The 22,508-nt window shown below is 41.4% G+C and overlaps 1 protein-coding gene across 2 annotated transcripts in view; it reads right to left on the bottom strand.

Moving 5' to 3' along the window:
* The window catches only part of MATN2 (matrilin 2), a 166,335-nt gene that overhangs the window by 28,525 nt on the left and 115,302 nt on the right, over window positions 1-22,508 (bottom strand). For both annotated transcript variants that reach the window (XM_040431256.1, XM_040431257.1), the window contains exon 10: window positions 22,225-22,347. In XM_040431256.1, coding sequence (XP_040287190.1) covers window positions 22,225-22,347 — 123 coding nt within the window. The remainder of the gene's footprint in view (window positions 1-22,224; window positions 22,348-22,508) is intronic.

The following is a 22,508-nucleotide window of genomic DNA, read 5'->3' as shown; positions in this document are numbered from 1 at the left end:
GCTATACAGTTGAATTACTGCGGCCGCTTGCTTGTAGAACGGCGCAGGGGTCACAAAGCAACTGCCTGTGCCGGGTCTCAGGCGGCGTGATGATGTCATCGCGCACGCCTGCGCCAAGACACAGACGGCGCGGTGACTTCAACATAAATCCAGAAGCCTGCAACTTGGACCTCAAGCGGTGGGAAGTCAGGGAGATTGGTTATAACTACAGGGGCCTTTGCAAGTACTGGGGACATTTTACATGGGAGCACTATGTGGGGGCCATTATAACTGTTGGGGGGCACTATAAGTATTGCTGGAACTACAGGGGGCATTATACCTTCTGGGGCACTATAGAGGGTATTGTAACTATAGGGGAAACCACAGGAGGGCCTTATAACTACTGAGGCACTATAGGAAGATAGTATACCTATTGGGGGCACCACAGGAGGGACTTATTACTACTAACTACAGGAGGGCATTATACCTTCTAGGGCACTACAGGAGGGCATTATACCTATACGGGGCACCACAGAAAAGCCTTATTACTACTGGGGCACTACAGAAGGATATTATACCTATTGGGGTCCCCACAGGAAATCCTTATTACTACTGGAGCACTAAAAGGAGGATATTATACCTATTTGGGGCACCACATGAGGGCCTTATTACTACCGGGACACTACAGGAAAGTATTATACCTATTGGGGGCACCCCAGGAGGGCATTATTACTACTGGTGCACTACAGAAGGATATTATACCTATTGGGGGCACCCAAGGAGGGCATTATTAGTACTGGGGCACTGCAGGAGGGCATTATTCCTATAGAGGCCCCACGGGAGGGCATTATTAGTACTGGGGCACTGCAGGAGGGCATTATTCCTATAGAGGCACCACGGGAGGGCATTATTAGTACTGGGACACTGCAGGGGGGCAATATTCCTATAGAGGGCCTTCTTACTGCTAGGGCAGTACAGGAGGGTATTATACCTATTGGCAGCACCACAGGAGGGCATTAAACTACTGGGGCACTACAGGGGAGCACTATAACTACAGGGGCACTATAGGGGGCATTAGACAGTAACCACTGGGGGTCTTATAGGGGACATTATATGTTCTGCCCAGCAGACATGTAATCTCATGTACAGGCAGCAATTTTACCATGTGCTTCAGTGTTAATGTAATGTTATAGTACATGCTACGCTATGCTTAATACTTGTACATGTTATTTGTATTCTTGTAGTTTTACCGCACACTTGTACAATCTCTCACTCGCGCGCATCGCGCAGAGCTGCCCTCCTGCGGTGCCCCCAACATTATAACTACTGGGGACACTATAATGGTGGATAAGTACTACAGGGGGGCCTTATTAATATTATAGAGAGCCTTATTACTGCTGGGTGCACTATGGTGGCCATTATTATTGGGCACAATATAGAGGGCACATCACTAACACTCTTGGGGAGTAGTATCATTATTGGGGGCATTGTAGGGGTCAGTATTACTAAGAAGGGCACTGGGAGGGAATTATTGCTATAAGTAGGACTTTTATATTACTAATCTGTTTAGCAGTATAATTTCTGTGGTATAGTATTTAGGGGCATTGGGGAGCACATTAGGCACAGTATTCTGGGCAGCACCAGGATAATACTATTGGGGTAGCAGGGAGGGGAGGATGATGATATTAGAAAAGTGAGGAACCTAAGATGACTGTTTGGTCAACTCTGCAGAGACTAGATGTGAAAGAAGTTGTCTGGCCCGAATGGAGAAGATGGGGAAAGAAAGCGTCTACATCAGAGGAGACATCACCTGGGAGGTACTGGATGTGAGAGGTATATAGCGCTGTATGTTTGTTAGTGTCCATGCAGCAAGTAAAATATGTCTTTAGTCCTAGGGCGAGCTTGTGTGTGTGTGTTTAGGGCAGATACTTTGAGAATATGGCACATATGTATTGGGGCTTGGGCTCCGGATCTTTTGAGACCCTAGCAACGCCCCTGCCGTGATGTTATAGGTCTGTTTGGTGACGCGTATGTGGATGGTGTTTGTGTGCAGGTCTTGCATTTTGTATAGTTGCATGGTACAGTGCCAGTCTCTGATGGTGATGAGAGGGCACTTCTGACTCCTGACTCCCTTTTTGCATTGTTTTTTGCGAGTTTCTTGCAGACAGTGGAGGCCATTTATAAAGGCCCTACGCCAGAAAACTGGCATAAAAAAGTCACAAACTGTGGGTGCACCAAGAGCATTTTTACGCCACCCTTTGCCACTTTCTGAAATGAGGCCTGGCGTGGGTGAGGACATCAGCCCTGGCAGATTTACTATCATCATCTATAGCATAGATTTCATTCTAGTTGCACGTACTGTCGGAGGATTTGCTTAATCTATGAGGTGTGTCTCTTGTCATCAATTAAGTGCATCCTCCGACGGCCCAGGGGATATCAAGACTGGCGTTAAAGACTCGAATTCCCGCCGAAAATGTACAGCAGAAGTCGGGAAGGGGTTAAGATGCAGATTTCTGTGCAGATTTTGTAGCGGATCTCTGTGCGGATTACATCCCCCACTGATATGAATGGAGACGTTCGGCTTCAGAAAAGCAGCAACACATCATTATTTAGCAGAACACAGCACGGAAATTGACACTTTCCAACCCCATCGGATAACAAGGGGGGGGGGGGGGGGGAGTCTTCATGTGGCTTACTTTCTGGCAGACGTGTGAAGGCAAAGTAAGGAAACACATCTTCCTTCAGCGTCTCTTTGTTCTGTTGCATTTCTAAGTTTCTAGCACAATTTTAATGGGCTTTATACACATCAAACTGACACTGGCTGCACTGAAGTCCCTTCATTATCACGTACACTGTTAGATACCAATAATGTTGCACTGAGCAGAAAAATGGAAAAACTATACTAATGAACAGGCGTGATTTACTAATTGACTATACTAATGAACAGAAGTGATTTCCTAGACTCATCCTCTGCATGTGGTAATTGACTTTCTGCATAGTAAATGCAGCAGAACAGGAAAAAAAAGCACACGCATCCTCCCGCAGCCTGTGTGAGTGCAGTAGGGACGGCAGCATTGATGGAGCGAGGGACGGGTAGGTATAAACCAAACAACCTTTCTTCCACAGGTTAGAAGAAAGGCCAACTTTTATAAATAGTCCGGAGAACACCTTTAACCACCTCCGGACCGCCTAGCGCAGGATCGCGTTCCGGAGGTGGCAGCGCTGCGCACAGTCACGCATATACGCGTCATCTCACGAGACGCGAGATTTCGCTCCAAGCCGGCCCGCGCATGCGCATCGCGGGCCGGCAAAAGTTAAAGAACAAGTTCGTCACCAGCCTGCCAGCAACGATCATTGGCTGGCAGGCTGGCGATTTTCAAAAAATCCAATCACAAGTCATATAACAGATCATATTAGTAAATATGATCTGTTATATGGCTTGTCTGCTCCTGTGCTGGTCCTTTTCGTCGGTTGGATCCAGCAGAGAAGCAGACATCACTGTAAGTACACCAAACACTTCACTGTAGCCCCTGATCACCCCCCTGCACCCCAATTAACCCTTTGATCACCCCTTTGATCGCCCCTGTCAATCACCAGTGAAAGGAAAAAAAGTGATCAGTGTAAACTGTCACTTTTTTTTTTCACTAGAATTGGCTGTTAGGTTTTAGGGATAGTTTAGGCCCCTTGGTTAGGTAGTTAGCGTCAGTTAGCGCCCACCCCACCGCACCGCAGTCACTTTTATTCGCTGAATAGCGTATCGCTAATCAGCATTTGTACTTTTATAGTATCTGTAAGTGATCAAAACTGATCACGGTCAGATCTATAATTGTATTAGTGTCACTTTAGTTCGCCCTCCACCCAAAACGCAGTGTTTGCCCGATCAGGCCTGATCGGTCGCCCACACGTGCGTTCACCCACGCCCGCCCCACCGCAGTGACAAAAAATATATATTTTTTGATCACTGCACATTCATTTTACACGCACTGCGGCGATAAAAAAATCTGTTTTGATATTTTTTATCAACCGCAGCGGCCTCCGGTACTTCGCTAGCCTCCCCTTTGTAAGACAGGCTTGCTTTTTTTCTTGGGTAGTCTCAGGGAATACCCCTAAATTTAGTAGTCCAAAATGTCAAACAGGGGGTATTCTTCTGAAGAGGCCTACAGGATTCTGACCCAGTCGGATGAGGAGTGGGAACCCTCATCTGATGAATCTAGCGGGTCAGAATATGAACCTGTGGAAAGCAGTGGCTCTCTGACCCAAAGTTCGGACGAGGAGGTGGAGGTCCCTGGCAGCACCAGGCGTACCCGGCCCCATGTCGCTAGACCACAGGTTACGCAGGATCCGCTTCAAGAGCAGCAGAGTGGGGCTGTCGCTGCCGGATCACGTGGTGAGGCATACACCAGCAACGCAGCCCTCCCTGGACCTAGTACCAGCACTGCCGTACAACATGGTGACGTGGCGAGCACCAGAAGGGCAGTTGAAGCTGGTACGGTGGCACGTGCACTAGTTACCCCGTCGCAGCCACCGCACAGATAGGCCCGTAGAGCCCCTAGAATCCCTGAGGTGCTGGCAAACCCTGATTGGCAGTCACCAACTTCAGCCGCACCTGTAGTTCCCCCTTTCACCGCCCAGTCTGGAGTTCGGGTTGAGACGGCTCAAATCGGTTCGGCCCTGGGATTTTTTGAGCTGTTCTTGACTGCGGAGCTCTTGGACTTAGTCGTGGCAGAGACCAACCAGTATGCCACACAATTTATATCCGCCAACCCGGGAAGCTTTTATGCCCAGCCTTTCCGGTGGAAACCAGTCCAAGTTTCCGAACTTAAAATTTTTTTGGGCCTTCTCCTCAACATGGGCCTGACAAAAAAGCATGAATTGCGGTCATATTGGTCAACGCACCCGATTCATCACATGCCCATGTTCTCTGCTGCTATGTCCAGGGCACGATTTGAGGCCATCCTCCGTTTCCTGCATTTTAGCGACAACACCACCTCCCGTCCCAGAGGCCACCCTGCTTTTGACCGGCTCCACAAAATTCGGCCCCTCATAGACCATTTCAACCAGAAATTTGCAGATTTGTATACCCCCGAGCAAAACATCTGCGTAGACGAGTCCCTAATACATTTTACCGGGCGCCTTGGCTTCAAACAATACATCCCAAGCAAGCGTGCCCGGTATGGGGTCAAATTGTATAAGCTCTGTGAAAGGGCCACAGGCTATACCCACAAATTTCGGATCTATGAGGGAAAAGATCAGACCCTGGAGCCGGTCGGTTGCCCTGACTACCTGGGGAGCAGTGGGAAGACAGTCTGGGACTTGGTGTCACCCTTATTCGGCAAGGGGTACCATCTTTATGTGGACAATTTTTACACAAGTGTGGCCCTCTTTAGGCATTTGTTTCTAGAACGGATTTGCGCCTGTGGCACCGCGCGAACTAGTCGCGTGGGCTTCCCCCAACGGCTTGTAACCACACGTCTTGCAAGGGGGGAGAGGGCTGCCTTGTGTAACGAAGAACTGCTCGCGGTGAAATGGAGAGACAAGCGTGACGTTTACATGCTCTCCTCCATTCACGCAGACACGACAATCCAAATTGAGCAAGCAACCCGTGTCATTGAAAAGCCCCTCTGTGTCCACGACTATAATGCGCTCATGGGAGGGGTGGACTTCAATGACCAGATGTTGTCTCCGTATTTAGTTTCCCGCAGAACCAGACGCTGGTATAAGAAGGTGTCTGTATATTTAATTCAATTGGCGCTGTACAATAGTTTTGTTCTCTACAGTAAGGCTGGGAGAACACGATCTTTCCTCAAATTCCAGGAAGAGATCATCGAGAACCTCCTTTACCCAGGAGGTTCCGTGGCCCCATCCACCAGTGTAGTTAGCCGTCTACACGAGCGACATTTCCCCAGTGTCGTTCCTGGTACCTCAACCCAACCGTCACCCCGAAAAAGATGTCGTGTCTGTAGCAGGAGTGGAATAAGGCGTGACACCCGCTATTTCTGTCCTGACTGTCCTGACCACCCTGCCCTATGCTTTGGTGAGTGTTTCCGGAAGTACCACACACAGGTACACCTAGCATAGGGATTGCATCTCACAGGACAGGCACACAGGGCTATTAGGGCCCTTTTACTCTCAGCTGCTGCAAACCTCTCCTTTCACCTGGGATAAAGTGCATAACGTACTTCGCCACATCTTTGGGCAATTTGCGCTTTGCACATTGTCCCATGGGGAAGGAGAGGTTTGTTCTATAAAGGTAAAAAAAACTAAACAAAAAAAAAATTACCGGTAAGTAAAAAAGTTAAAAAAGTTAAAAAAAGTTAATATGTTCTGTTCTAAAGTTAATAAAGTTATTGCTTTGCGGCCTGGTTTTTTCTTTTTTGTTTTGTTTTTTTTACCTTCCAGGTGGACCAACCGATCGACCAGCTGCAGCACTGATGTGCATTCGGACAGAAGCATTGCGCTGCTGTCAGATTACACGCAAGTCGGTGTATGCGGCGCTGCAAGACGAGATTTCTCCTCTGCAGTAAAAGATATGTTTGCCGAGGCATATGAGCTGAGGAGGTGGCGGTGTTCATATACTTTGGCAAACACTTTGTATATATAAAAAAAAAAATCCCGGCAATGATTTATTCATCCACATCGATTGATGTGAATGGAGAAATCTGGTTTGCCAGGGCATACGAGCTGAAGTGGGTATGGATGTTGGGCGGAGCTCCTATGTCCTGGCAGACGCCTTTCCCCTCCTTTTTCTTTTTTTGGCAGAGATTTTTTCATCCACATTGATCGATGCGAATGAAGAAATCTGTGCCGTTCATTTTTTTATTTCAGCCCAGAGGCTGAACGGAAAAAAAAAATCTCATTACCCGTATGCTCAATATAAGGAGAATAGCAGAAACTCCTAATGCTGGGCATACATGTAATGATTGCGGAGACCCTCAAATGCCAGGGCAGTACAAACACCCCAGAAATAACACCATTTTGGAAAGAAGACACCCCAAGGTATTCGCTGAGGGGCATATTGAGTCCATGAAAGATTGAAATTTTTGTCCCAAGTTAGCGGAAAGGGAGACTTTGTGAGAACAAAATCAAAAAAATCAATTTCCGCTAACTTGTGCCAAAATTTTTTTTTTTCAATGAACTCGCCATGCCCCTCATTGAATACCTTGGGGTGTCTTCTTTCCAAAATGGGGTCACATGTGGGGTATTTATACTGCCCTGGCATTTTAGGGGCCCCAAAGCGTGAGAAGAAGTCTGGTATCCAAATGTCTAAAAATGCCCTCCTAAAAGGAATTTGGGCCCCTTTGCCCACCTAGGCTGCAAAAAAGTGTCACACATCTGGTATCTCCGTACTCAGGAGAAGGTGGGGAATGTGTTTTGGGGTGTCATTTTACATATACCCATGCTGGGTGAGAGAAATATCTTGGCAAAAGACAACTTTTCCCATTTTTTTATACAAAGTTGGCATTTGACCAAGATATTTCTCTCACCCAGCATGGGTATATGTAAAAAGACACCCCAAAACACATTCCTCAACTTCTCCTGAGTACGGAGATACCAGATGTGTGACACTTTTTTGCAGCCTAGGTGGGCAAAGGGGCCCACATTCCAAAGAGCACCTTTCGGATTTCACAGGTCATTTACCTACTTACCACACATTAGGGCCCCTGGAAAATGCCAGGGCAGTATAACTACCCCACAAGTGACCCCATTTTGGAAAGAAGACACCCCAAGGTATTCCGTGAGGGGCATGGCAAGTTCCTAGAATTTTTTATTTTTTGTCACAAGTTAGTGGAAAATGATGATTTTTTTTTTTTTTTTTTTTTTTTTCATACAAAGTCTCATATTCCACTAACTTGTGACAAAAAATAAAAACTTCCATGAACTCACTATGCCCATCAGCGAATACCTTGGGGTCTCTTCTTTCCAAAATGGGGTCACTTGTGGGGTAGTTATACTGCCCTGGCATTCTAGGGGCCCAAATATGTGGTAAGGAGTTTGAAATCAAATTCTGTAAAAAATGACCTGTGAAATCCGAAAGGTGCTCTTTGGAATATGGGCCCCTTTGCCCACCTAGGCTGCAAAAAAGTGTCACACATCTGGTATCTCCGTACTCAGGAGAAGGTGGGGAATGTGTTTTGGGGTGTCATTTTACATATACCCATGCTGGGTATGAGAAATATCTTGGCAAAAGACAACTTTTCCCATTTTTTTTATACAAAGTTGGCATTTGACCAAGATATTTATCTCACCCAGCATGGGTATATGTAAAAAGACACCCCAAAACACATTCCTCAACTTCTCCTGAGTACGGAGATACCAGATGTGTGACACTTTTTTGCAGCCTAGGTGGGCAAAGGGGCCCACATTCCAAAGAGCACCTTTCGGATTTCACAGGTCATTTTTTACAGAATTTGATTTCAAACTCCTTACCACACATTTGGGCCCCTAGAATGCCAGGGCAGTATAACTACCCCACAAGTGACCCCATTTTGGAAAGAAGAGACCCCAAGGTATTCGCTGATGGGCATAGTGAGTTCATGGAAGTTTTTATTTTTTGTCACAAGTTAGTGGAATATGAGACTTTGTATGAAAAAAAATAAAATATAAAAATCATCATTTTCCACTAACTTGTGACAAAAAATAAAAAATTCAAGGAACTCGCCATGGCCCTCACGGAATACCTTGGGGTGTCTTCTTTCCAAAATGGGGTCACTTGTGGGGTAGTTATACTGCCCTGGCATTCTAGGGGCCCAAATGTGTGGTAAGGAGTTTGAAATCAAATTCTGTAAAAAATGACCTGTGAAATCCGAAAGGTGCTCTTTGGAATATGGGCCCCTTTGCCCACCTAGGCTGCAAATAAGTGTCACACATCTGGTATCTCCGTACTCAGGAGAAGGTAGGGAATGTGTTTTGGGGTGTCATTTTATATATACCCATGCTGGGTGAGAGAAATATCTTGGCAAAAGACAACTTTTCCCATTTTTTTATACAAAGTTGGCATTTGACCAAGATATTTATCTCACCCAGCATGGGTATATGTAAAAAGACACCCCAAAACACATTCCTCAACTTCTCCTGAATACAGAGATACCAGATGTGTGACACTTTTTTGCAGCCTAGGTGGGCAAAGGGGCCCATATTCCAAAGAGCACCTTTCGGATTTCACAGGTCATTTTTTACTGAATTTGATTTCAAACTCCTTACCACACATTTGGGCCCCTAGAATGCCAGGGCAGTATAACTACCCCACAAGTGACCCCATTTTGGAAAGAAGAGACCCCAAGGTATTCGCTGATGGGCATAGTGAGTTCATGGAAGTTTTTATTTTTTGTCACAAGTTAGTGGAATATGAGACTTTGTATGAAAAAAAAATAAAAAAAAAAAATCATCATTTTCCACTAACTTGTGACAAAAAATTAAAAATTCTAGGAACTCGCCATGCCCCTCACGGAATACCTTGGGGTGTCTTCTTTCCAAAATGGGGTCACTTGTGGGGTAGTTATACTGCCCTGGCATTCTAGGGGCCCAAATATGTGGTAAGGAGTTTGAAATCAAATTCTGTAAAAAATGACCTGTGAAATCCGAAAGGTGCTCTTTGGAATATGGGCCCCTTTGCCCACCTAGGCTGCAAAAAAGTGTCACACATCTGGTATCTCTGTATTCAGGAGAAGTTGAGGAATGTGTTTTGGGGTGTCATTTTACATATACCCATGCTGGGTGAGATAAATATCTTGGTCAAATGCCAACTTTGTATAAAAAAATGGGAAAAGTTGTCTTTTGCCAAGATATTTCTCTCACCCAGCATGGGTATATATAAAATGACACCCCAAAACACATTCCCCACCTTCTCCTGAGTACGGAGATACCAGATGTGTGACACTTTTTTGCAGCCTAGGTGGGCAAAGGGGCCCATATTCCAAAGAGCACCTTTCGGATTTCACAGGTCATTTTTTACAGAATTTGATTTCAAACTCCTTACCACACATTTGGGCCCCTAGAATGCCAGGGCAGTATAACTACCCCACAAGTGACCCCATTTTGGAAAGAAGAGACCCCAAGGTATTCGCTGATGGGCATAGTGAGTTCATAGAACTTTTTATTTTTTGTCACAAGTTAGTGGAATATGAGACTTTGTAAGAAAAAAAAAAAAATCATCATTTTCCGCTAACTTGTGACAAAAAATAAAAAGTTCTATGAACTCACTATGCCCATCAGCGAATACCTTAGGGTGTGTACTTTCCGAAATGGGGTCATTTGTGGGGTGTTTGTACTGTCTGGGCATTGTAGAACCTCAGGAAACATGACAGGTGCTCAGAAAGTCAGAGCTGCTTCAAAAAGCGGAAATTCACATTTTTGTACCATAGTTTGTAAATGCTATAACTTTTACCCAAACCATTTTTTTTTTTAGTAGAAAAACGGTATTGCAGAGGCTCTACTGACTCGCGCAACACGGTTAGGTGCTCTCTCCAAATATGGCAGTACCAATTGCCAAAAATATTTGATGTGGTAAAGATTTCACAGGATGGAGGGCACTCAAATGGCTGGGTATATATAGGACTTCAATAATATATGAGGTATATCTCAATTATTTATTTATTGTAAAATTATGCCTTTCTACAAATGATGGATGTAGTGGCAACTTTCAATAGTAATGTGGCATACAGAAGCAGTAAAATTTCATCATGCAGTTAAAAGTTATTAAACTAATATCAGGAACATTCTAGTTCCTCTTATAGAGTAAAGATATATAGATGGCAGAAAATAGTCCTTGTATGACCAATGGATGCCTACCTATGCAGATGATCAGTCTGCATATAGGTCTTATATTATGATAAAATAAGTCCGCTTATCTCCACTTGTGTCCTGGAAGTATAGTCACTTAAGAGAAAAGCTGGAACAGTCTTACCCCATATGGTTGTGCTCCGGGCAGCTGCTGTAAAGAAAGTGTCCTTCTAAGGTCATCCGATCCTCTGCGGTATGTAGCGGTGGTGCGCACGTGTCTTTCGGCGTCTTCGGCGTCTTCTTGTGTTCCGGCTTCCTGGATCGCTGCGTCACTCTCTGCTATACAGGATGTGACGTTCCTATGACCGGAAGTGTCGGTCTGCTGTTCCGGACTGCTTACCAATTTGTTAATAAGCTGTGTAATATTCACCTTTAGTTGATAAAAGGACTTTTTTAATACACAATCCAAGTACTATTCTGGGTAGAACCAAACGCGTTTCGGTGCACTCTTGCACCTTCATCAGTGGTGAATAGTACTGTTCTTTTCCCTCCTTTTATAGAGGAGGGATCATTAAGACATCCAGGATAAATCCAAAATGTGAAATGGAATTCGGATAAAAAATGACATATAATACAACAGATATCATTCTGTATAAATAACTTAGAGGCTATAGATAACATAAAGCATTAGATAGGATATATGACTATCATAAATAATGGGGGTGTGTTATTATCAATATTTGACATCAATATTAAAATTTATAAAAGATTTATAAAAAGTTTTTGTAAAGAAATTTTTGTAAAAAAAATTTTGTAAAAAATTCCCATATACATTCCTATAAATAAATCGACATTCAATTACCCCTGCCGGCCTAAATGCAGAGTTAGAATTATTTGGATTTTTATAGGGGGATGTGCCCCTCTGGGACAGTCTGTCGAGTTCGGGCTGTTTATCAGCATCTCGACGGCCTCTCCGAGTCGGGTCCTTCCCCCCTTATCTACACTCATATACGTATCTACACTCATATACGTATTTATCTACATTTAATATAATCAAGATGAACACAAATAGATCCAGATTAAGAAAAAGAGGAACAACAACACTCTCTGTCGATTTTATGATTTTATGCTATTATGCTTCTTATTAAATTAAATTATTTTTATTGTGTTATATGAATGTCGATTTATTTATAGGAATGTATATGGGAATTTTTTACAAAAATTTTTTTACAAAAATTTCTTTACAAAAACTTTTTATAAATCTTTTATAAATTTTAATATTGATGTCAAATATTGATAATAACACCCCCCCATTATTTATGATAGTCATATATCCTATCTAATGCTTTATGTTATCTATAGCCTCTAAGTTATTTATACAGAATGATATCTGTTGTATTATATGTCATTTTTTATCCGAATTCCATTTCACATTTTGGATTTATCCTGGATGTCTTAATGATCCCTCCTCTATAAAAGGAGGGAAAAGAACAGTACTATTCACCACTGATGAAGGTGCAAGAGTGCACCGAAACGCGTTTGGTTCTACCCAGAATAGTACTTGGATTGTGTATTAAAAAAGTCCTTTTATCAACTAAAGGTGAATATTACACAGCTTACTAACAAATTGGTAAGCAGTCCGGAACAGCAGACCGACACTTCCGGTCATAGGAACGTCACATCCTGTATAGCAGAGAGTGACGCAGCGATCCAGGAAGCCGGAACACAAGAAGACGCCGAAGACGCCGAAAGACACGTGCGCACCACCGCTACATGCCGCAGAGGATCGGATGACCTTAGAAGGACACTTTCTTTACAGCAGCTGCCCGGAGCACAACCATATGGGGTAAGACTGTTCCAGCTTTTCTCTTAAGTGACTATACTTCCAGGACACAAGTGGAGATAAGCGGACTTATTTTATCATAATATAAGACCTATATGCAGACTGATCATCTGCATAGGTAGGCATCCATTGGTCATACAAGGACTATTTTCTGCCATCTATATATCTTTACTCTATAAGAGGAACTAGAATGTTCCTGATATTAGTTTAATAACTTTTAACTGCATGATGAAATTTTACTGCTTCTGTATGCCACATTACTATTGAAAGTTGCCACTACATCCATCATTTGTAGAAAGGCATAATTTTACAATAAATAAATAATTGAGATATACCTCATATTATTGAAGTCCTATATATACCCAGCCATTTGAGTGCCCTCCATCCTGTGAAATCTTTACCACATCAAATATTTTTGGCAATTGGTACTGCCATATTTGGAGAGAGCACCTAACCGTGTTGCGCGAGTCAGTAGAGCCTCTGCAATACCGTTTTTCTACTTTTCTGATATCTGTACCTAGCAAGAGCGCTCCTGACATAGCAAAACATGGATGTCTGGGACCATATAGAGAACAAATGTAAAAATATAGATGAATACAACTTTGACTCATCATCAAGTATTCAGAATATAATTCCACAAAATAGGTCAACACCAGACCTATTTAAGGAACTTGAGAAGGTATTACACCGTCAATTAAAACAAAAATGGGAAATCAAATCGCTAACTGATTATCTTGGGAGAGACATTATCCCAAAGGGCCTTCAAATAACAAAAGAATTGGCCAGCGATTTATACAGTGAAGACTTCCATATAGAGTGGCAGTCCTTCTTTAAAACTCAATCTAATAAACTGATACAGATGATTATACAAAGAAGGACAAAAATACTTGAGGATATCATCAAAGATATTACGCAACTTAAAGAAAAAATTGTAAAATTGCCCCGAGATGATGAATACGTTAGGTGGCAAGAGACTATCTGAAGGAGTTTAGATGACCTAGAAAGGGAAATAATAAAGAGAAAATCGAAAAAATTCAAATATACAAAATATGATAGGACAACAATAAGGAACACATATAATAGAGAGGAAACACCAGTGACACACATAGATAATAGAGAAGAAATTACTACACAGGAGAATAGAATACAAAATCAATACAACATACCGACAACAAATCGATATGAAGCTTTAGCCACACCTAATTTTTTAGACCACACCCCCCCTCACCACAGAATAAGAACACGGCAATCACCCCCACAGTCCAAATACAAGGAACAAGAGAATCACCACAAATATCAACACCAGGGACACGATTACAATTTACGACAGAAACACCACAATCACCAACACGATGTGAACAATCACCATCAAATTCGACACAATCACGAACAGAGATATATGAGAGACCAACACAGACAATGGTCACCACCGAGAACACGGTCTCAAAAAGACACAAGAAAACACGAAGAGGTCGGACACAAAAAAGACAGGGAACACAGAATATACAGATAGAACAAACTGCAATTGTCAACCTTAGTCAAACGAATCTTTCGAATGCACAAATAAAATTACTAGATAAAGGAATAAAATTTTCACCGACCACAAATCTAGACAAATTCTCTACTTATATTGGTATCGAAAAATTTATTAGGAAGTTATGCCTAAAAAGATACTATATGAAGAATCCCATCATACAAACAAATGCATCATCCAAATATGAACATACAGAATTAAAACCAAAATCTAAAAAATTCCCAAGGCAAGAAATAAGTTATGAAATTGCGACATTTAGGAAAAATATGGAATCGGACATAAGAAAACTGAGCAATAAACATACATATAATAATCTAACAAGAACCGAAATAAAGGCTATTAAAGAATTACAAGCTACAGAGAACATCACAATCAGACCAGCGGATAAGGGCGGAGCAATAGTCGTATTAGACACAAATCTATATAAGTTGGAATGTCAGAGACAATTATCAGACTCCACTACATATAGAAAATTGAAATCTGACCCAACAAATTCCTTTTACAATGACCTAATGAAATATTGCAATAAAGGCTATACCAACGGAATATTATTAGAACAGGAATACAAGTTTATTACCAATACTCCAAAACGTCTCCCAGTCTTCTACTGCCTACCAAAAATTCACAAAGACCCCATATCACCACCAGGTAGGCCTATAATATCCGGTATAGGTTCCATAACATCAAATCTTTCACAGTATTTAGATAAACTTCTCCAACCGGCAGTAAAAAAGGTTCCCTCATTCATAAAGGATACAACGGAAATAATTAAAACTTTAGAACAACTGGAAGTCCAAGATCATTGGTATTTGGGAACAATGGACGTTAGTTCTCTTTATACCATTATAGATCATGAGCAAGGCCTAGCAGCCCTGAAACAACAATTAACGATAGCCAATATATTGAACTTAGAACAGATTGAATATGTAATGGAAGGTGTAAAATATATTTTAACACATAATTATTTTTATTACAATTCTGACTTTTACATTCAAGAAAGAGGCACAGCCATGGGCACCAGGTTCGCCCCCAGTTATGCGAATTTGTTTATGGCACATTGGGAGTATGAAACCATCACGCCCCATCTGGGGGCGGGCCTGGTGCTCTGGCGTCGATATATCGACGACATCATTTTTATTTGGCAGGATACCAAAATACTTTTAGATGAATTTTTAACCCAAATTAATATTAATGATAGAAATTTGAAATTCATTACCCAAATTAGCAACTCTGGCATAGAATTTCTCGATTTGAAAATAAAGATAGAAGGGAATAGATTAGTATGTAATACATATAATAAACCAGTCATGAAAAATGGATACATACTTTATACCAGTTGTCATCTTCCCCGCTGGCTACTCAATATTCCCATGAGTCAGTTCAGAAGACTTAAAAGAAACTGTACTCTGAACGTAGATTTTGAAAAAGAAGCTATTACATTAAAACAACAATTCCTAATAAAACAATACCCAGAAGAAACCATAGATTTGGCCTTAACTGAAGTTAAAAATATGGAAAGAAAATCCTTTTTTGAAAACAAGAATAAAAAGAAACAAGAGGAATCAGGGGAAAAAATAAGACTAATACTTCCGTTTCATGGACAATATAAGAAAATCAATACCTTAATACGGAAACACTGGCACCATTTACAAAGGGACAAAATTATAGGTCCATTGCTTCCAAACAATCCATTAATCTCGTATACCAAGGCACCTAATCTGGGCATATTGATTGCCCCTACTATAAAAAATCCAGGCAAAAATATCAAATCCAATTGGCTCAATCTAAAGGGATTCTATAGATGTGGAGTCTGTAATAATTGCAAATTAACACATTTCCCGAAAAAAACCATACAGGTCCAATCAAGACAAAATTCCTTCAGTTACACAATCAAAGACAATCTATCATGCAATTCCTCAGATGTCATCTACATCTTGGAATGTCCGTGCCACAAACAATATGTGGGCCGGACGAAAAGATTGTTCAAAAAGAGGATAGCAGAACATATTGGTAACATTAAAAAAGGTTATGAAAATCATACATTGTCTCAGCATTTTAAAACACATCATAATAAGGATCCCTCGGGACTAATATACATAGCATTTGAAAAAGTATATAAACCTTGGAGAGGGGGCAATCACATATCAAGTATGTCCAGAGCAGAATCACGTAAGATCTTCGAATTTGAGACAATTACCCCTGCCGGCCTAAATGCAGAGTTAGAATTATTTGGATTTTTATAGGGGGATGTGCCCCTCTGGGACAGTCTGTCGAGTTCGGGCTGTTTATCAGCATCTCGACGGCCTCTCCCAGTCGGGTCCTTCCCCCCTTATCTACACTCATATACGTATCTACACTCATATACGTATTTATCTACATTTAATATAATCAAGATGAACACAAATAGATCCAGATTAAGAAAAAGAGGAACAACAACACTCTCTGTCGATTTTATGATTTTATGCTATTATGCTTCTTATTAAATTAAATTATTTTTATTGTGTTATATGAATGTCGATTTATTTATAGGAATGTATATGGGAATTTTTTACAAAAATTTTTTTACAAAAATTTCTTTACAAAAACTTTTTATAAATCTTTTATAAATTTTAATATTGATGTCAAATATTGATAATAACACCCCCCCATTATTTATGATAGTCATATATCCTATCTAATGCTTTATGTTATCTATAGCCTCTAAGTTATTTATACAGAATGATATCTGTTGTATTATATGTCATTTTTTATCCGAATTCCATTTCACATTTTGGATTTATCCTGGATGTCTTAATGATCCCTCCTCTATAAAAGGAGGGAAAAGAACAGTACTATTCACCACTGATGAAGGTGCAAGAGTGCACCGAAACGCGTTTGGTTCTACCCAGAATAGTACTTGGATTGTGTATTAAAAAAGTCCTTTTATCAACTAAAGGTGAATATTACACAGCTTACTAACAAATTGGTAAGCAGTCCGGAACAGCAGACCGACACTTCCGGTCATAGGAACGTCACATCCTGTATAGCAGAGAGTGACGCAGCGATCCAGGAAGCCGGAACACAAGAAGACGCCGAAGACGCCGAAAGACACGTGCGCACCACCGCTACATGCCGCAGAGGATCGGATGACCTTAGAAGGACACTTTCTTTACAGCAGCTGCCCGGAGCACAACCATATGGGGTAAGACTGTTCCAGCTTTTCTCTTAAGTGACTATACTTCCAGGACACAAGTGGAGATAAGCGGACTTATTTTATCATAATATAAGACCTATATGCAGACTGATCATCTGCATAGGTAGGCATCCATTGGTCATACAAGGACTATTTTCTGCCATCTATATATCTTTACTCTATAAGAGGAACTAGAATGTTCCTGATATTAGTTTAATAACTTTTAACTGCATGATGAAATTTTACTGCTTCTGTATGCCACATTACTATTGAAAGTTGCCACTACATCCATCATTTGTAGAAAGGCATAATTTTACAATAAATAAATAATTGAGATATACCTCATATATTATTGAAGTCCTATATATACCCAGCCATTTGAGTGCCCTCCATCCTGTGAAATCTTTACCACATTTTTTTTTTACCCAAACATTTTTTTTTTATCAAAGACATGTAGAACAATAAATTTAGAGCAAAATTTATATATGGATGTCGTTTTTTTTGCAAAATTTTACAACTGAAAGTGAAAAATGTCATTTTTTTGCAAAAAAAATCGTTAAATTTCGATTAATAACAAAAAAAGTAAAAATGTCAGCAGCAAAGAAATACCACCAAATGAAAGCTCTATTAGTGAGAAGAAAAGGAGGTAAAATTCATTTGGGTGGTAAGTTGCATGACCGAGCAATAAACGGTGAAAGTAGTGTAGGTCAGAAGTGTAAAAAGTGGCCTGGTCTTTCAGGGTGTTTAAGCACTGGGGGCTGAGGTGGTTAAAGGCTATGTACACCTTTGGGGACAATTTTTTTTATTTATTACTGCATTGTACTCATATGAGCTAAAAATATTTTTTTCAATTGGTCTTTATTAAAAATATGGAGCCCTTTTTTCTGTACAGAGTGGAGATGCTCTACTGGCAGAATCAGAATTTTCTCTCTGCTCCGTCAGATAGGAAGCTGATGGACTCCTTATCTCTCCCCTCAGACCTTATAAACATCTAAGCTCAATCCTTATCCTACTGATAAGAACGTGGCTTAAATAAGTGTTTACGACCTCTTAGTAATCTAGAGATAAGGGTTATGAGATGACCAGCACAAAGTGAAAGTAGGATGCAGACAGCTAGAAAAACAGTTAACCCCTTGTGACAGAACGGCTCAATATTTTTTTAATAAAGGCCAATTGAAAAAAATGATTTTTAGCCCAAAAAAATCATTAAAAAAATTGCCCCCGAAGGTGTACAAAGCCTTTAACTCTGTATCTATTTAGTGCTAACTAAATATTCTCATTTTTAGTCCTCCAGTCATGATGCCAGGGTTGAGTATTGTTTTATTTTATACCATTTGCTGAACTTTTTTTTTTTTCAGTAAAAAGCATGACCCCATTGAAGGATTTATCCCATGAAAAATATTTGTTTGAATTTAACGTGAAATTAAGTACCGTATATTTGTAACATGAATGCATTAAGAATAATGTTTATTTTTCAAGATAACTTACACTGGTGTGAGGGGAAGTGCCCACTAAAATATAATGCAATCTGCAGGCAGGATGTTATAGAGCCAAAGGAGCTGAGCAGATTGATATAAAGTTTTATGAGAAAAGAATCAGTAAAACTTGTAAAAACATTTCCACCTCCTGTGAACAGCTATTGGTACAGGGAGGAGGTGTTGTCAGTGACTGCCAGCTATCTCTTATGCACACTTATACACACAATGCTATCCGTCACTGATAACACCTCCTCCCTGTACCGACAGTTGTTCATAGGAGGTGGAAAATACAAAAATATAAATGTATAAGGCCTCCTGCACACGACTGTAGGTGTCCCGTTGTCGTATTGCGGACCGCATTTGCGGATCCGCAATACACGGGCACCGTTCTGTGTGCATTCTGCATCACAGATGCGGACCCAATTACTTCAATGGGTCCGCAAATCCGGAGATGCGGAACGGAAGCACGGAACGGAACCCTACAGAAGCACTACGGAGTGCTTTCATGGGGTTTGGTCCAGTACTTCCGTTCCACAAAAAGATAGAACATGTCCTATCTTTTTGAGGAGCGGGCGGATCGCAGACCCATTAAAGTGAATGGGTCCTCGATCTGCTGCAGCTGCCCCACGGTCGGTGTTCGTGCACTGCGGCCCTCATTTTGCGGGCCACAACACGGCCACAGGGCACACACGTTCGTGTGCAGGAGGCCTAAAATACAGGTTTTACTGAATCTTTACCCACAAAAATATACAGCGCTCCCCCAAGTTAAAATATTAATTGGTACCAAGACGACCATTGTATGTTGAAACCATTGTAATTTGAGTCCATAAGGCCCCATTCACACGACTATTTTCGGTCCACATCCGATCCGCATTTGTGTTCTGTCCGCATCTGTATGTCCATTCTGTAGCCCCGCAAATAATATAGAAAATGTCCTATTCTTGTCCGTTTTGCGGACAATAATATACATTGTTACAATGGATCAAAAAACAAAACAAATGGATGCAATGGACGTCATCTGTATTTTTTGTGGATTTGCAAGCAGCTCATCCCAGCACAGACAGGGGGCAGTACAGAACACGTAGTACCGCAGAGGAGCTACTAGACCAGTGGTCCTCAACTCCAGTCCTCAGGTCCCACCTGCCAGTCATGTTTTCAGGATTTCCTTAGTATTGGGCAGCTGATATAACTAGTGTCCGTCCATCAGGATTTACCACATGTATTCATTCTGTGGGATACTCCTAAATCCTGACCGGCAAGTGGGCCCTGAGGAGTGGAGTTGGGGAATCCTGTACTAGACAACCAATAAAGGTGTTACTAGTGAAATGGCCATGCTGATTGGTTGGATCTGAGCCTGACATTGTATGTTGAGTCTAGATTAAATTTACAATGGCCAAGAATATATAATGTATCCTGAGGCCACTGTATCTTGAGGGATCGCTGTATATCAATCTGCTCAGCTCCTCCTGCTCTATAACATGGATAGATTACATTGCGTTTTGTGGTGACAGGTTCTCTTTAAAACCTCTGAAGTCCTGTGTCCGCCTTGACCGGCAGGAGAGAACGACACGCAAGCTCTTCATTCACACGCATGCAAGGTGCATCTTCATTTTCCTGCTCTGCCATGGTGCACCAAAACGCCATCTGGTTTATACCATTCTTTGTGTTTTTTTTCATGGTGTCTTTATGCGGCTTTTTCCCCCCTAATTTTAAACAGGCATTTTTACATGTATTTTTCAACTCCTATAGAGATGACAAAGGGAAAAATGCTGGAAAAAAAATTCCCGTGTTTCCTAACACCTAAAATGATTTTAAAAAAATGCAAAAACACTATACAAAAAACACTTAAAATGGTTCTGTTTCATGATTCACTACAGACTGTAAAGTAACATCTGACTGCATAAAAAACATATAAAAAACACATGGGGAGATTTATCATGAGGAGAATTTCTAAAGTCAGTTTTGTGTTGCTGTAATTTGCATCAAATTTATCAAATGTTGCATGATGTTTGATAACTTTGGTGCATCTTTAATGTTGAATTATTCATATTTATTTCATTATTTATGATAATTGATTCTGGTGTTGTTTATTTAAGGTAACCCATAATAAAGCATTGCAGCCATTATTCATCCAACCCAGATTGTAGCGTCTTATTTATTATATATTAAGTTTTTGATGTTTTTGGGGAAGGTGAGATGTGCCTCCATTAATACCTGTGGTAAGTCCTGATGCATTGACACTAATTGTATCACTTGCTCAATACTAAGGAAATCCTGAAAACATGACCGGCAGGTGGGTCCCGAGGACCGGAGTTGAAGAACCCTGGTCTACCATAAAAGCCACATGGTCTACCTCTACCGCGGGGATCAGCAACCGTCGGCACTCCAGCTGCTGTGAAACTACAACTCCCAGCATGCACACGTACTTGGCTGTTCTTGTAACTCCCACAGAAGTGAAAGGAGGATTCTGGGAGTTGTAGTTTCAGAACAGCTGGAGTACCGGGAGGTTGCTGATCCCTGCTCTACGGCATGTACGAATTTGGTAGCTATTATGGTCAAAATATCAAGAATTCTACACTAACCATCTCCAAGAACACAGACAAAGCAATGTATGAACTTAGAGCATCTAGAATTGCTCATTAAAATGTCCTCGTCTCTGAGAATTTTTGTGGTAAAGTTTTAACCTCCGATATTGTCTGCCAAGAGGCTACAAATGATGTTAACTTGTCATTTCCTTCAAGTTTCTGTGGATGTAAAGACTCGGCAAACACTTAGGGGGAGATTTATCAAACTGGTGTAAAGTAGAACTGGCTTAATTGCCCATAACAACCAATCAGATTCCACCTTTCATCTTCCAAAGGAGCTGTGAAAAATGAAAGGTGGAATCTGATTGGCTGCTGTGGGCCACTAAGCCAGTTCTACTTTACACCAGTTTGATAAATCTCCCCCTTAGGCCTCCTGCACACGACCGTATGCCTTTTAAGTATTTTGCGGTCCGTTTTTCACAGATCCATTTTTTGTTTCAGTAGTGTTTCCGCTTCTGTTCCGTTTTGCCATTCCATTTGGTTTCTGTTTGTGATCCGTTTTTTGCGGATTGCAAATGGAAGTATACAATAATTTTTAAACAGCAAGTACATAAAAAAATTAAGCTGGGCATAAAATTTTCAGTATGGTTCCGCAAAAACGGAACGGATAAGGAAGACATACGGATGCATTCCGTATGCATTTCGTTTTTTTTGCGGACCAATTGACTTAAATGGAGCCACAGATTATTATTTGAGGGCAATAATAGGACATGTTCTATGTTTGAACAGAAATACGGAAACGGAAGGCATACGGAGTACCTTGCGTTTTTTTGTGCAGATCCGTTGAAATGAATGTATACGGAACGCAAAAAACGGAACGTAAACGAAAAAAAGAAACGTGTGCAGGAGGCCTTAGGGATTATTCATTGGACTTTGCACTGCACTAGGTCGAGAACAGAACAACAGCCTCTTACTCTGACAAGACTTCTTATCAACCCGAAGAAAGTATCCTTCGAAGCACTGACACACGTACGACCCTTCTGCATTGACACACAGGTGCTCACAGCCGTGCTCATTCACCGCACAGTGGTCCACAGCTGAAATGAGAAATACAATTCATATAGTAGGCAAATTGTGACAAATCAAGAACCGCAGTTATATAACGTAAGCCCCAGTGGACGTGGAAGATCCACAGGGTGACTGTTGGACTGGTTCACTACTGTTCCAAAGGATTCTCCGGTGGGCCACAGCTCTGGAC

This window comes from Bufo bufo, chromosome 5 (genome assembly GCF_905171765.1).
Source record: "Bufo bufo chromosome 5, aBufBuf1.1, whole genome shotgun sequence".
Lineage (NCBI taxonomy): Eukaryota > Metazoa > Chordata > Amphibia > Anura > Bufonidae > Bufo > Bufo bufo.
This window is presented reverse-complemented; position numbering and strand designations above follow the sequence as displayed.